This window comes from Peromyscus maniculatus, chromosome 15 (genome assembly GCF_049852395.1).
Source record: "Peromyscus maniculatus bairdii isolate BWxNUB_F1_BW_parent chromosome 15, HU_Pman_BW_mat_3.1, whole genome shotgun sequence".
NCBI lineage: Eukaryota > Metazoa > Chordata > Mammalia > Rodentia > Cricetidae > Peromyscus > Peromyscus maniculatus.
Genome location: NC_134866.1, coordinates 56,644,451 through 56,660,769, shown reverse-complemented (window position 1 = coordinate 56,660,769; position 16,319 = coordinate 56,644,451). Strand labels below are relative to the sequence as shown.

At 41.7% G+C, this 16,319-nt stretch overlaps 1 protein-coding gene across 13 annotated transcripts in view; it reads right to left on the bottom strand.

Moving 5' to 3' along the window:
• Positions 1-16,319, bottom strand: part of Mctp1 (multiple C2 and transmembrane domain containing 1) — a 589,465-nt gene that overhangs the window by 378,599 nt on the left and 194,547 nt on the right. Inside the window, exon 1 of one of the 13 annotated variants that reach the window (XM_042261785.2) lies at positions 2,079-2,303. The exons of 10 other annotated variants lie outside the window; for them this stretch is intronic. In XM_042261785.2, coding sequence (XP_042117719.1) covers positions 2,079-2,135 — 57 coding nt within the window. In that variant the 5' untranslated portion in view covers positions 2,136-2,303. Of the gene's footprint in view, positions 1-2,078; positions 2,304-16,319 lie in introns of those variants that run through there. 2 more of the 13 variants (XM_016005081.3, XM_076551998.1) reach the window with 2 other exon arrangements.

Sequence of the window (16,319 nt, the reverse complement as noted above, 5' to 3'; positions counted from 1 at the left end):
TCCTTTTGTTATTTGAAATTTGAAAGGCCATTCGGACTTAGAATTAAGGACTTTGGGGGAGACTTAGCTTGTAAAACATTTTATATAATTTGGACATTAACAAGAAAAAATAATTAACAAGTGGGAAAAAATGAGACCGTCATCCTTAAAAGGAAATAATAATTTTGAATCCTAAGTGTAGTGCTGGCTGTCTCTGGTGGCCCACAGTCCTCTAGTTCAGTAAAACACAGACACAGGCTCTCAGAAATGCATCTAACATGACACTGTTAATAAAATGCAATAGTAAGAGTGATTTTATTGCATCTTTGCAAAAGTCCCAAGAACTAGGTATTTAGGTCTGAAAAGTCTATGCCAATGAGCTGATTGTTTATTTCAGAGATGTAAGGGTTTCCTCCTGCCTGAAGCCCACATGCCTTTAACGCTCATTTTAGCCATCATATCCTTTTCACCCATTTCTTCAGCCAAACAACTGTGAGGGTCGAGAAATGGAAACATCTCCTTATTTGAGTGTGCTGTTTACACCACTGGCCCACCCTCTAGAGAGGCAGAGAAGTCAAAGAATGGGACGATAGGAAGGAAAGGAGACAAGATCCTCAGGGGCCACATCAGGCAATGACATAAATCGTTAAGCACTGTCCGAAAGAGCATATTGTAAACTCTAGATTTGATAACAGCATCAGCCTGAGTTCCCATTCACACTAAGAGTTTGTGTGGCCACTGTGATCCACAGCGAGAACTCAGAAGCAGTGCAAATGGCAGGACAAGTGCTTTAGTTTCAGGGTGGTGGACTCTGCTAGACTCCTTTGATTCTTCTAGCTGAATGATTGGTAAACCACGATATCTCCCTGTACAATGTATATCCTACCACCAAAATATTCTTTGAAGATATGTGGCTTCTTTTTCTATTTAAGGTCGCAAATACTCTCATAGTGGTAGTATCATTTTCTAATAGAACGTTTGTTCTTGAATACAGACTATTGCCTTCGATATGCTTGGAAGTTAAAATAAATTTAATTCCTCCTCTAAAGAAGAGGAAAACCACTTTCCTTCCATTGGCTCATTGACCCTTTGACCTTTGCAAAAACATGAATTATTGGATATATTTCTAGTGAAAATTAATTTCCATGCTTTAGTTAGAATCTGGCAGTTTTTATAGTTGATATAAATTTGAACAGAAATGAAGCATTCCTAAGCATGACAGTGAGTCAATTAGGAAGAAAGTATTTATAAAAACAGCTGTCATTAGTACATTAAAAACTCAACTCATTAACATCTTACAAAGTTAAAGCCAGAGCTCTCAAACCCTAATTAGCTACTTCTTCCATGTCAAATGGCATCACAGGCTTTAACTACTGGCATCAGGAGTTATATGACACAAGACACCCACCCTAAAACTCTGCATTTGATATCGTATCTTTAATCAGTGGAAAGAATCATGATCTTTAATCCTGACCTCTTAGCTTACACAAATTTACAAACAAACCTCTCAGTCAATTTCTATGCAGAGTTCTCTGTGCACACAACCTGTACCACGGTGTCTCACAGCAACCGAGAAAGCAGCTCTGGGAAAGAGGCTCACACGTATTTTAAAACAAGCAGCTCAACCTGAAGTTCCTAGACACAGGCAGAAACCCAAGCACGGCAGGGCAAGGGGCTTTTGCTGCCACCCCACTTCTCAGTTATCAAGGCCATCTTTTTTATCTCAGTGGAGAACCATAGTCATGTATTTATTTGAATTTTAGTTAAATGCAATCTTTAACATAAACCACAGGATAACAAAATGAAAAAAGACCCCAACCTAAGACCCTGAAATAACGAATTCTTGAAAACAATCTAAAGCAATCTGAAGTTGGCACGATGTTAGCATGTCCAAGGCACTTCCCTTTTCATTAACAGCCACCGACAGGACACTGATCTCTTAAACTGAGTCTTTCCTAAGTGGGGTGTATGCCAAGTTCAAAATATTCACATTAGATTCTCAAATATCATGCTCAGTACCCTGTGAGAAGACATTTCCGATACACAGTCCAATTCTGAAACTGCCACACACAGCGAATAAACCCGAATCATCCACTTACCTTATGGCAAACAAATGGTAAACTGCAGACACTTTTCAGCTTGTAGCTGTCTAGCATAGTGCTTGAGAAACGAACAAAGCATTGTTCACCCCATAAAGAGCTGCATCTCCAGACTTGGCTTCCTTCAATGAGCACTAGCGAGAGTGTCTGCTCACCTCCAGGGGAGAGCAACAGCCTCTGTGCACCAAGCACTTGCTGCTCTGAACTGCAGCGACTTGGAATGAAAGTAAGAGGAACCAGTGATGTTTAAATACCATCCCGTTGCTTCAGATTCACAGGATATGACTCAACGCTCGAACCAGTCGGGGTAGAGTTTCCCTTTGCAAACTGTTAGTGCAAATTACATAACAAACATCATCCCTGGGGTCCTAAAATTCTTCCAAGCTAAATATATTTTTAATTTACTTACTCAGTCACACATTTTTAGTAATCAATCTCTTCTCCATGACAAAAGCCACAACCAGAGTGGGAATCACATCACTGTCCAAAGAATCACTGTTCACATCACTCACTGCAGCAAACTGATTTAATATTATTAAAGATGTGTGAGCCTGACAGCATCTCCCAGAGGTGTGTGTGTGTGTGTGTGTGTGTGTGTGTGTGTGTGTGCATGTGTGTGTGCTTATGCTTAGTAATTATACATATATGTGTGTGTGCATGTGTTATTTTTAGTAATTATATATATGTGTGTGTGCATGTTTATTCTTAGTAATTATATATATATTATATATATATATAACATATATGTTTAAAAGGCACTAACACCATATGCAGAATAAAACTGTATTTTAGCTGTCAAGTAATGGCAATTCTGTATAGCACAATAGAGTCTCCTTCACTAAATGTGAATAAAATATACCGTCACAATTTGATAGTGTGGTTTCCTACAGATCTTGACCTATCTCATCATCACCTTGTGAAGCAAGCTCTACCTACCTCCTCAACTTGGAGTCCTCTTTATCTTTTTGGTGAACACTTCTAAGGACATGTTACTAATGATACAACTCCTCTAGTAAATATGGCACCTTTCTTCACCACCTGTTACCCCATAACACTGAGTTGTACTAAGCTTGATACATACATATGATAGGTTAAATTATTATATTTGGATAGCTCAGTCAAATAGAACAGACAGGAAAGGTCTACTATATAGCCCAATCACTATTATCAGGACAAAGAGATAGAAATAAACAGTAATAGTAGTAAGTATTGAAACTGGTTGAAACTGGAGCAAAACTGCTAAATAGAAATAAGAAGATCTGGACACCTAATCATCACCATTTCAGTTATCACATTAAAAATGAATTTAACATAAGCAATTCATGCTGATACAGAATCTCTATGCTTGGTAGACAACACAGGTCTAGAGTTGGAGATTCAGGCTCCATCTTCAGGTTTCAATCCAGATGTTCTTTTTTCAGAAATACCACCCTGACTACCTTTCTGCAAATAACTTCCTAGAACTACTTTCTATGTGATGATCTGCCTAACTTCTTTCATAGTACATTATAGTCTGAAATATTCTTTATTTACTTACTGCATTGTATAAATAATGTAAGAAATCTGAGGGCAAGGTTCTTGTGTTCAATATTTCATCTCCAGCCACTAGAATAATAACCAATACAAAAGAGAATTTAATAAACATTAGTTAATAAGCAAGTAGAGTTATAATTTCTGCTATGGTTTTGACCCATAACAAAATACTAAGAAATGTGTTTATGTTTTGATTGCATTTTAAGAAAGCATGCAAGAGTGGTCTTCTGAATTAAAAAATTGTTCCCTATTAAGAATATTAATAAACAGATGCCTGGGGGCCAGGCCACAGCCTGTGGCCATGAGGGTAGCTGAGGGCCATGCTGCCACTGGGACCATGCTGATATGAGTGGTCTGTGCTGTCACCTGGGCCATGGTGTGATGTGGCCCGGGCTGCAGCAGAGAGCCCTGTCTGGGTCCATGGCCCTACAGTAGCTGGGTCTGAGTTGAAGTTCGTGCTCCTTTTACCACGGAGAGTCATGCAGATGACTGGGGTCTGGTCAGTCACCTGAGACCATGTTGGTGTCCATGGACCATGCTGCTGCCAGGGCCATATTGGTCTGAGTGGCCTGTGCTGCCACTGGGGCCATGGAGACTCTAGCCCCCAGGTTCTGCAGAGGGCCACATCTAGGTTCACAGTCCTGGGGTAGGGCCAGCTTACCTGCTGCAATATTCACGGAGGGGCAGGACCAGCCATCGCAGGGCCAGTAAAGGGTGGGGTTGGCTCAGCACAGCATGGTTCCAGTGATCCCTGTGTTAACACCAGCCATGAACATCACCACAGACCCCAGCTGCAGCAGGACCACAGACCCAGACATGGCCCTCTGTAGCAGCTTGGGGCTGGACATCTCCATGGCCCCGGTGGCAGCACAGGTCCCTCATATCACATGATACCAGCAGCAGAATGGCCCCCAGGCATCAACATGTTCCCAGGTGGTTGGCCAGACCCCAAGCATCCACAGAGCCCTGAGTGGCAACTGGAGCCAGGGACACCACCCCAGATTCCAGCGTCTGCAGGGCTACAGACCCAGACTTGGCCCTAGGCAGCGGCCCATGCCTAGATTTCTCCATGGTTCCAGGTGGGAGCACTGGCCACCCAGATCAACACAGACCCCAGCTGCTGCAGGACCAGGAACCCAGACATGGTCCTCGGCAGCAGCCCAAGTTGTCACCATGGCCCCTGGTGGCCATGCACGCCACCCACATTGGCGTGGGTCCTCTGGCAGTGTGGCTCTTGGACAACAATGTGGCCCCTACCACAGGCCCCTGCATGGTCCTCAGTGACAACAGGAGCCACAGACATCAACTCAGGGCCCCTTGGCTGCTCCAGAGCCCTGGATCAAGACCTGGCCCTTGGTTATAGCCCAGGCGCAGACATCTCCCTGGACTCAGGTGGCCTTCTGGCCATTCATTTCAGCTGGTTCCTCACCACCCTTACCTCTCCAAATCTGCTTCTCTCCCCAGCTCACAAACCATTCCACCACCCCCCACTCCACCATCCTACCTTGTATTCTCTCACCACAGTGGTGGCCAATGACCTAACACCAGAGCTCTTGCTTGGGTCACAGGTGGCGCTTGGTTGAGTACTGCCCACTGCAGCCATGAGGGATGGCATGGAGCTCTTGCCTCTTCTCACCTGTACCCGGGCCTAGAGACCTCAGTTAGTACTTGGTACATGGTCGTCCGTTGCCAAAGGTGCCAGGTGGGCTCCTGGTTGATTGTGGTGCCCAAAGATCCAAAGTCTGGTGGGTGGCCACCATCTATGTCTGTCACAGATTGGGGCCCAGGTGGAAGGCATTGCCACAGTTTCTGTTTGTATTACTCTACCAAACGTTGATAGTTAGTATACTGGCATGGTGACATCAATGTGGACTTTAGGATGCCCGTTCACCCCCTATCTGTAAAAGCTGAAAACCAACAAGTGCTATCCACATAGCTGTAGCACTAGAACCAGGAATGAGTACATGGTCCATCAACTGAGAACCAGCCTCTCCCCTTTTGCTGACACTAAGAGGATGATTTTTGGTATAATCCAAGCCTAGGTCTGGTTGTCATGTTTGCTGCACAATATAATGTCTAAAGTAGGACAAGAAAAGGAAAAAGACAAAGGCAAATACACAAAGGACAGATTTCTGACAACAACACCACTACCACCACCTCTACCACCACCTTCACCACCACCACCACCACCTCCTCCTCCTCCTCCTCCTCCTCCTCCTCCTCCTCCTCCTCCACCACCACCACCACCACCACTACCACCACCACCTCCACCACCTCCACCACCACCTCCACCACCTCCACCACCACCTCCACCACCACCACCACCACCTCCACCACCACCACCACCACCTCCACCACCACCACCACCACCACCACCACCACCACCACCACCACCACCACCACCACCACCACCACCTCAACATTTCCCAGATCCTGCCATTCATTGTTATGTTTTCTCTCTGCTCTGCAAAGACAGACATACGAGAATGTTCATTGTTGAATTGTAATATGAAAAGCTTTGCCATGGGCCACAAACCGTGGAATGGTTAAATCAATGAGTTGATATAAGTAATATTCCATACTAAGGAATATTATGTAGTTTTTCTAAAATAATCAAGTTGTATAGATACACTACATGCAAAGCTCCTTAAATTATATCATCAAGCTGCAAAAAAATGCATTGTCTCAGCTACAAGGCAAATTCATGTGCAAATTCACAGAGACTGTCTCCAGGACTCTACATCAATTGTGAACAGGTAGCTAGGAAAGGAGATTCAAAGGGAAAGATAGGAATACTGGGAGGAATCCAATCCATTTGCTCAGTTTTTTTTAAATCTATTGCACAAGTCACATAAAACAAATCCATGTACTCTATAAGTAATTTGAGAAGAGCATGTTCCTCTAAAAAGTAATCTAATATTTTATATTTACATAGTTTACAACATTATACTCACTTGAAATGAGCCCTCCATTATTTTTTCAAAACAATATAACATAAATCAAAGTGCTAGTCTCTGGTCCAGTCCTCATTACTTAAGAGCCACATTTTATGTTTTCTCTGATTTTTCCATCTGGCTAAAGGGTATGCCAAAGTCATAACAGAGACAAACACAGACAGCTGGCTACATCAAACTCTCCAGTGTGCCTTCCCATATTGGCCAAGGTCTTTGATTTTCCTGTTGGCCTCCTGTAAACTCCTTTACTGGCTTCCTAAAATGCGGCTTGGATTTATTCAACTGTAACTGCAAAACTAGCCCAGCCTCCATGCTAATATTCATTATATTAGTATTGCTTGTATTAGAATGAATAACAGTGTATATAATGATATACATAGCAATGTATATTAGTAACATTGTATATAATTGGTGGAATTGTTCTGGTTTCTGAATTGCTTTCCTACTTAACACAAAATGCAACACTTTGGTTGCTTTTGGGGGTTGTTCTAGCACTCAAAAATCTTTATATTGAGGACACCCACAACACTTCATGTTCCACTTCTCTAGATTTTTATGATATTCCCTCATTAAAGGCTACACAGTTTAAATTGCTGAAGAGTCCAATGCGGCAGCAGGGGGCTTATGCCTTTTATTGGGGAGGATCTGTTCATCTTTTTGAGAGGCAGGGTGTCCTGCTGGGTCCTGCAGCCCAGGCTGGTCTTGAACTGGCTACAAGCCAAGACTGGGAAGTCTGTGTTTATCATCCTTTCATTTCCTAAGGGCTAAGCTTCCATATATGTGCCACCATGCCCAGAGTTTGTGTTGTTTGAGACAGTCTTACTATGTTGGCCAGTGTGGCTGGGAATTCACTAGATAATCCACATTAGCCTTCAACTCATCATCCTCTTGCCTTAGCCTCCTGAGAGCTATTACAGATGTGTGCCGCTGTGCTTGGTTTACCCTTTTAACTTTTAATGCGGATAGTGAGGGGTGATTTGTAGAGTTGACAGTTGGTATAAATATTGTTCAGTTCTATTCCTAAAGCACTTCCAATTGCTTAAATCTTCTATGCAAGCTGTGAATATCCTCCTGCCTCCACCTAAAATCTTGGCATTATGCCAAATTTGGTTTAGATTTTCTGGGAGAAATAAAACAGCACAGGTGCATTCGAAATCTATATGTTCCCCTATCTAGTACTCCTTTCTGTCTGTTCAAAGGGAAATAGTCTCCTGAAACTATCAGAGGACAAAATAGAGAGAATGCTACAAGATACAGACATGGGCGAGGATTCCCTGGATGGATCCCAAGCATTCAGGACATAAGGTCAGTGTTTGACAGTTGGGATCTCATAAAATTATACAGTTTCTGAACAGCTAAAGAAGAGCGAAGTGAAGGGAGAGGTGGCTTTATATGTGCAAGTCATTGTGTTATCAGATCAAACATACCCATCTCTTCAAACACTAACGATTTCTTCATGTAAAAGACTTTCAAAGTGTTTTCTTCCAAGCTTTTTGAGACACACAGTAGCACAATCCTCCCCATGACCACCCTGCCCTTCAGCAGCACACCAGAACATCTTATGTGCGTCGAACTGCAGCTTTGTCCACTGATAGCACATGGTAAACACCCAGAAACCTCTCTTTCTCTTCTTGTTATGGGACTCATCTTCTCACATTTCCTTCCTCAAGACCTACTCTTAATCTCAATTTTCTCCTCAACACTGCATCTCTACTAGCTCAGGGGTTTGGGCTTCAGCACAGAGATTAGGTGGGTGGTGGACACTGGGGACACAAACATAAAGAAGGCTTGTTGTGGTGCCCTTGTCTTCTTTCCTCAGAGATTTTCAGACTGTTATTTAGAAGAAACAATCTTCGCTCCTCCTGCTTCTCATCTCTCACTGTCTCACAGCTCTCCACCATGGTCCTCTATCACCACAGTGCTCCCCACATCACAAAGCTCACCGAAGACTTTGTATATATGTCAGGCTCATAGGTTGTAATGCATGTTTTGTTTTAATTTTTTTTTAAGTTTCATTATTGTATATTCTTTGCACATACTTACAAAGTACTAGTTTACATAAGTATATTTTAAATACCTTTTATTAATTCCTTGAGGGTTTTGTATAATATATATTGATTGTATTCATATCTAGTACTCCTCCAACTCCTCCCAGATGCACCCCACCTGTCTACCACTAACTTTGTGTCCTCTTTTTTTTTTTTTTTTTTAAATAACTCAGGAAGTCCATTTGTGCTGCCCATACACCTTGTATGTGGGACCATCCATTAGAGCATGGTCAACCTGCCAGGGACCACACCCTTAAACAAAGCTGACCCTCAGTTCCCCAGAAGACATTTACTATCCATATCGTCTCAGTTATGGGTAAGCTCATGAATCCCTTTTCATTCCATGCTGGAATGTTGATTCGTTTGGTCCTGCGCATGTCAAGTTTCCACAGCTGCTGTGAGTTCATGAGTGCAAAGGTCCTGTCGTGTCCAAAAGCTACTGTTTAACTGTGGCCCTTCCCAACCTCTGCCTCTCACAATGGGAGCATAGGACAGAGGGAAAATCTACTATTTTATAAACTTCATACATACATACATACATACATATATATACATATATGCATATATATGTGTGTATGTAGAATATATATATATATTTATTAAGTAGGATATAAATAATAAGTAGGAGTTACCCTATATAGGGTATTATGTTCACCTCAGAAACCATAGGTTGTACCAAATAAAAATCCCAGTACCAGGTGTGGGAAAACCACATTAAGCTATTTGTCAGAGTTATCTGAGAGACCTCCAAGATAACACAGGCTTATTGACATTGCTTTTGGTTACCCACCAGAACTTGACAATAAGGCTGTACTGGTGAAGACTACGAACACCTTAGTCACAGGACACAGAGCAATCAAGTCGGTACTGACCAGGAATCTTCTTCATGCTTGCCACCTTCCACTGTACTACAAGGACTGTCGGGGTGGAGCATCATCAACAGTCTTACTCAACCCTTTACTGTGTGAACTAGGAGAATTACTGAAGTGGGATGGGAAAGATAGGCCCATGCTGCAATAATGGAATAAATATGGGGATAACCAACTGTGTTCTGATTGGATTTAAGGCTCTCTCCAACAAGTAGAAATTCATGCCTGGCACTAAGAATCTAGCCAAGTACTCACAACAGGGAACCCATGGGCAACAGAGGTAAACCTATTACTATTATTGGACATAAAATTAAACTGCTCCCTAAATTTCAATCTCTATACTCATTGCTAAATGTATCTCTCAAGCTCCTCCGGGGAAATTTCCTTGTGCAATTTGTTAGTGGCTAATGTTGAAACTCAAAACTGGCCAAAGTGCAGAAAAGAGGTAGCAGTGGAGGTCCCACCCCACGGCTCAAGGATCGTAGAGGAAGAAGAGGCAGAAGGACCTGCAGACACTTTTATACAAGAATCCAGTGTGCTTTGAGCATGTTCTCCCATACTCCTTCCTGCATCTCATCTCTTTCTATATATTAGTTCCCTTGGTTTGCCTAGATAGTTTTGCCCATTTTCATGTCATATATGTGTACTTGACTTTATGTTCTCTCTATAAAATCTAGGAACCATAAAGAATATACAAATTCCTCTGTCTCAAAGTGACTTAATTTGCTAAAACATGACTATCTACAATGTATCTATCTTCTTACAAGCAACCTAACTTTGTTCTTTGTTATATCTGAACTTTTCCCACTGTGTATATATAGCACATTTTCCTTGTCCATCTATTTATTAATGGATGCCTAGGTTGGTTCCATAACTTAAGTTTTTAGGAATAGTGCCATAACAAATATTGGTGTGCCAGTTATCCCTGTGAAACATTGATTTGGAGTCCTTTGGGCAAATACCCAGGAGTAATAAGGTGGATCTTTTGGTAGGCCTATTTTTAGATTTTGAGAAGCATCCAGAATGATTTCCACAGTGAATGGGTAGTTTACCCTTCCATCAGCAGCAGATGAGGGGTCCCTCATCTACTTCTTTCTTATGAGCACTTCAGTCCATTATTTCACACAGCACCTTCCTCCATACTTTGTCCACATCCTTGCCAGCACTTATCTGTGTTCTAATGGCTGCCAATCTGACTGGGATAAAATGTAATCTCAAAGCAGTTCTGTGTTTTTACGATGCATTGGTTTTATCTGTCGTGTGTGTGTGTATGCCTGAATGCATGTATGGCGTACTGAACATGTGCAGGTGCCTGAGGAGCCCAGAAGAGGTTTGTGAGATCCCCTGGGACTGGAGTTACAGGCACTGGTGAGGTGGCTGATGTGGGTGTTGGGAGCCACACTCAGGTCCTCTGGAAAAGTTACAAATGCTGAACCATCCTCCAGACCATCCACTAGGCCTTTGCCTGTTTGTTGGTGTTCTTGGAGACAGTGTCTTACTGTGCAGACTTGACTGGCCTGGAACTCAGAGATCTGTCTGCATCGGCTTCCCACTTCCCATGTGCTGGTATTAAGGTGTGCATCACCACACCCTGTGACCAAATGCAATTTTAATTTGTGTTTTTCTGATGGCTAGTGAGGTTGAACACATTTCTGTATGTTGACTGTCTGTCTTTACATTTATCTTTTGAGAACTATCTGTTCATTTCATTAGCCTAGTTAACTGAAACTGGTTGTTGAGCTTCTTATTATTTAATCTTGTGAGTTCTTTGTATATTCTAAATATTAATCCTCTGTTAAATATGTAGCTAAGCAAACATTCTTTGACATTTCATGGCAGTGGTCTTCAACCTGTGGGTCATTACACCTTTGGGGGTCAAACAACCCTTTTACAGGGGTCACATATCAAATATCCTGCATATCATTTATTTACATTGCAATTCCTAACAGTAGCAAAATTATAGTTGTGAAGTAGCAACGAAAATAATTTTATGTTTGGGGGTCACCACAGCATGAGGCACTATATTAAAGGGTCGCAGAATTAGGAAGGCTGAGAACCACTGCTCCATTGGCTATCTCTTCATCCAATTAATTGTTTCTTTTGCTGTAGAACCTTTATAATTTCATAATCCAACTTGACAACTCTTGGCATTATTTCTGAGTGGCTCGAGTCCTGTTTAGGAAGCTATTACCTGTGTCGAGCTCATCAAGGGTTTTCTCTGCTTGTCCTTCTAACCATTTTAAGGTTTCAGATCTTACATTAAAGTCTTGATTCATCTGCAGTGATTTTTGTACCGAATGAGAAACAGTGATCTAGTTTCATTCTTCTGCATTTGGATATGCAGTTTTCCCAACACCATTTTAATGAAGAGGCTGTCTTTTCTCCAGTGTATAGTTTTGGCATCTTTGTTAAATATCAGGTGACTGTCTATCTGGGTCCTCTGGCTATTCAAGTGATCTGTCTATTTGGTGCTAACATTACCCCTCCCCCTCTGCCAGGCTCTGGAATATAACTTGAAATCTGGTATGGTGCTCAGGGTTACTTTGACCGCCCAAAGTCTTTTTTGTTTCAATATGGATTTGAAGATTTACTTTTCTGTTCCTGTAAAGAACTGCAGTAGAATTTTGATGGGGGTTACATCAAATCTGCATTTTGCTTTGGGCAGTGTAGCCCTTTTCATATTAGTTCTTCTAGTAAGAATAATAGAGGACTGTCAGGGGCCATTGTCATGAGCTTTTGTGGGCCAGGACGCATATACCGCTTATTGCACTTGATAATTCAGATGTCAACCCACCAGAGTAATGATTCTCAGATGGAAAACCCTGTCAGGCAAGGCTTGCAGGCCATCGACTGTGAATACTGTTGCTTCCATCTGTAATTTCTTGTGCAATAACAGCTATGATATCTCCCCATTACCATGCATTTTCATGAGATGTGTATATGTAATCTCATGACTGCATCTCAATCTTATGGGCACATATATATTCGTGGATGGTCAGGAAGATGATTTTTCATTAGCTGTACAATTTTGATACATAGAAAATATACTAGGAGATGCTTAATAGCTAGATCTATTCTCTCACGTGGACTATAGACACTTAAAACCTGCTTTGTTCCTTTTGCTCAGACTAAGACAGATAATAACCATCTCTTCGCAGTCTAACACAAATGGAACACATTTAGCTCATTTTTACCTCAGAGCAAGTTCAAACTAGACTAAAGGCCTTTGTAAATAGATCATAAGTTTAAAACTTTGCTCTTACGCACAAGGTCAGAGCTGTAGATATCTAACCAAGGTTACTACCCAGAGCACCTGAAGAAAAGCCTGTCAATTCTTCGCTTGCCAAGTCTGCTGACAATAGACTTATGTCTCAAAGTTTGTCACTGGGCACTGTCCCCCCACTCCGCCCCACCCCCAGTCTGGTCAGTCTTACTCCTGTAACCTTGGAACTTTATGTTGCCATGTAAATGGCTCTGTCCTTATCATCTACCCTAGGAATGTGCTTTTGGCCAATGAGAGGTAACTCTTATAATTTTTATTATTGATTCAAGCCTCCTGTAGGAGAGAATACTATTAGGCTAGATGAGAAGAAGCTAGGAAGGATTTCAAATTAGGACAAGAGAATTAGAACTAAGGCAGAACAATAAAAAGACATGCAGAGAAGAAGAACGGTGTGAGCTGATTCATTCTTCTGCCCCCAGATCATTAGGTTCCCTCACTTGTTGTAGTGTCCTTTCTGAACCCTGGAAGGGGCCTTAGGGGCTGGCACCCAAAGGACCCCATTAGAATATTCTATAAAAGTAATAATCCTTCCCAGTGAGAAATCACTCCACACACTTAGAGATGAAGGTGTAACTCTACTGAAGCTCCTGGCCGACTGTGCCAAATGCCCAAATAAGAGTTGGCCCAATACAAGACTTTACAACACGAGATTTTACAATGCATATATATATTTACTAACACTAACCTTAGATTTGTGCATTCCTCAAGTTCAGTCATCCTTAAATTTCTTTTGGGTCACACTCTAGGTTACACTTTGAACCATTTAAAGAGGGGCAGGGATTGTATATATGGCCACTTGGGCAGATGGGCAATTCACACAACAAAGATACTGACTTGCCAGAATTACTTTGAGTATCCAAGTGTTGTTCTTTTGCATGGTTGTTACCCAGGGCAGAATTATGTTATGTTATTCATGATAAGAGCAGAGAGGATTTAATGGCATGCAGAACTTAACCTTCATTGTGCCCCTGCACTGCCCTCTTGAGCTGCCTATTAGAGGCACGTTGTTTGGAGACGGGCCTAATGGCTAATCAGTCCTGGTGAAGAAACATGTACGTCTTAGTATCGTAAATTGTTTTGTTTGGTTTTTGTTTTTTGTTTTTTGGTCTCTCTCTCTCTCTCTCTCTCTCTCTCTCTCTCTCTCTCTCTCTCTCTCTCTCTCTCTCTCTCTCTCTCTGTGATTTAAAGTCTCCCAAGCAAATCTATTTACAAATTCTTATAACATCAATTCTATTACTTTGAGGTTTCTTTTCTGAGAGGTTTTTCTTTTCTTTTCTTTTTTGTTTTTGTTTTTCGAGACAAGGTTTCTCTGTGTAGTTTTGGAGCCTGTCCTGGATCTCCCTCTGTAGCCCAGGCTGGCCTCGAACTCACAGAGATCTGCCTGGCTCTTCTTCTGGGTGCTGGGATTAAAGGTGTGCATCACCACCTCCAGACTGAGGTCCTTTGACAACAATACATGAGAACTGTATTATTGCCTTTTGTCTCCTGTGTCTTCATCGGTGTTTTAAAGTTTTACTTCCCTGAAGCAAATGTAAATGAGGTAGTTTTCTTGAATTCTTTTTGAGTATGAGAATCCCTTTTATAAGTAGTGCAGTCCATCACTCACAGAGCACCTGCCTGTGCTCCATACTGTGTTACAGTATAGAAGTAAAGCAGCTCGGGCGGTGGTGGCGCACGCCTTTAATCCCAGCACTCGGGAGGCAGAGCCAGGCGGATCTCTGTGAGTTCGAGGCCAGCCTGGGCTACCAAGTGAGCTCCAGGAAAGGCGCAAAACTACGCAGAGAAACCCTGTCTCAAAAAACAAAACAAAACAAAAAAGAAGTAAAGCAGCTCACATAATACATATATTTGTGGCTTTAATTTAAGGAGAAATCCCTATAAAGGAACTGATAATAGCAATGAATGATGAAGAACTGACCGTGTGCCAGAGACTGTGTTAATGCATTCTGTTGTTAAACAGTGGATGAAAGAGGATGCACTAGAATGTTCTTGAACAACATACATACACTCTGGGTACAGAGAGAGGTGATACAATTTGGAACCTCAAATATCATCATAAACGGTCATTTCTGATGTTGTATGGACTCACTAGAATGCACTAAGACCTGGGAAATATTTGTTTTCTTAGAGACCTATTTATATTATTCAGAAATAAATACTAATTTATTAAGAAGATTAATAAGAAACAACGGGAAGAATACAGGTTATTAACTTGAAGATAACTGTTTCCTTGAGAGACAAGTTCTTTATTTAAAAAAGTTTATTTTAAATTGTGTGTGTGTGTGTGTGTGTGTGTGTGTGAGAGAGAGAGAGAGAGAGAGAGAGAGAGAGAAGCTGAGTGCATGGGTTCAGGAGCCCAGAAGAGAGCACTGGATCTCCTCGAGCTGGTGTTACAGTTAGTTGAGTTGTGAACCAGCTGTCATGGGTGCTGGGAACTGAACTTAGGTCCTTTACCAGAACAGTCTATCCTAACTGCTGACTATCCTAACTTCTATCCTATCTTCTTCTATCCTAACTTCTCCAGCCCGCAACAATTTCATTTTTCACAATCAGTAAGCCTATCAGTTTCCCCATTCATTAGAGAAAACAGCATTTAAAAAAACTGCAATTCTCAGGAATCGTAAAGAACGTACACATGTCTTGCTATATAAGATTATTAATAATTCACAACTGAAGTTAAAAATAGGCCGTTGTTAACTGAAACAAAACGCTTGATGAATACATTTGTAAATAATGCATTCAACTATGCACCTTGTAAATACAGATGTGGACATTAGGATTCTCTGAGAGCAGACTTACAGTCTCAAAAACTTGGGAAGATAGGAACCCTTAATATTCTTCAGCCTGTAGGGAGAGAAGACTTTGGAGTTGGAAATAGAAGTCAGTGACCATTGGTACCGTCTATTTCCTGGGGAAAGGTTCAAAGGCACCTTACTTCCCTGAAGCTATGAAGTTTACACCTCAGCCTTTGTAACACTGCAGCCCCCAAGGACTTCCAAACTCAAATGTGTTTCCCTGATTGCAGGTGACAGTGAAGCGAATCTGAAAATGAGAAAATAAGACTTGCATTTGAGAATTAAACTTTGAAATAAAGGTATAGTAGGTCAGAGCATAGATAAATGATGCCATTTCTATTGCCAGAGTGATACAAACTGAAATGCCTAGAGGCACACACATTAATAAGAGGTAATGTAGACCAGTGTCCCAGACCAAAGAGTGGATCATGGTTGACCTCAGGAGACAGCAGGGATCAGGTCTCATTTAGAGGGGACAATATCAACTCAGTTCTTGGATGGTTAACCTAATGTGGGAAGGAGTCAGATTTCTGGATTTTTAAAGAAAGGTTAAAGATCTCTTATGTAAATATTTCTGGCTATTAAACACTGTCCTTCCAGAGAATATGATACACTAAAGCTTTTAAAGACCAGCTGCATCCCTAGGCAGTCTGTATCCTTAGGTAATCACATGCTGCCCTGATGTGTCAAAAGGTACAAGCTGCCTAAGCAAGGATGTAGGCAAAGAGCAGTCTCAGAAAGTCACAGCATATAATGCTG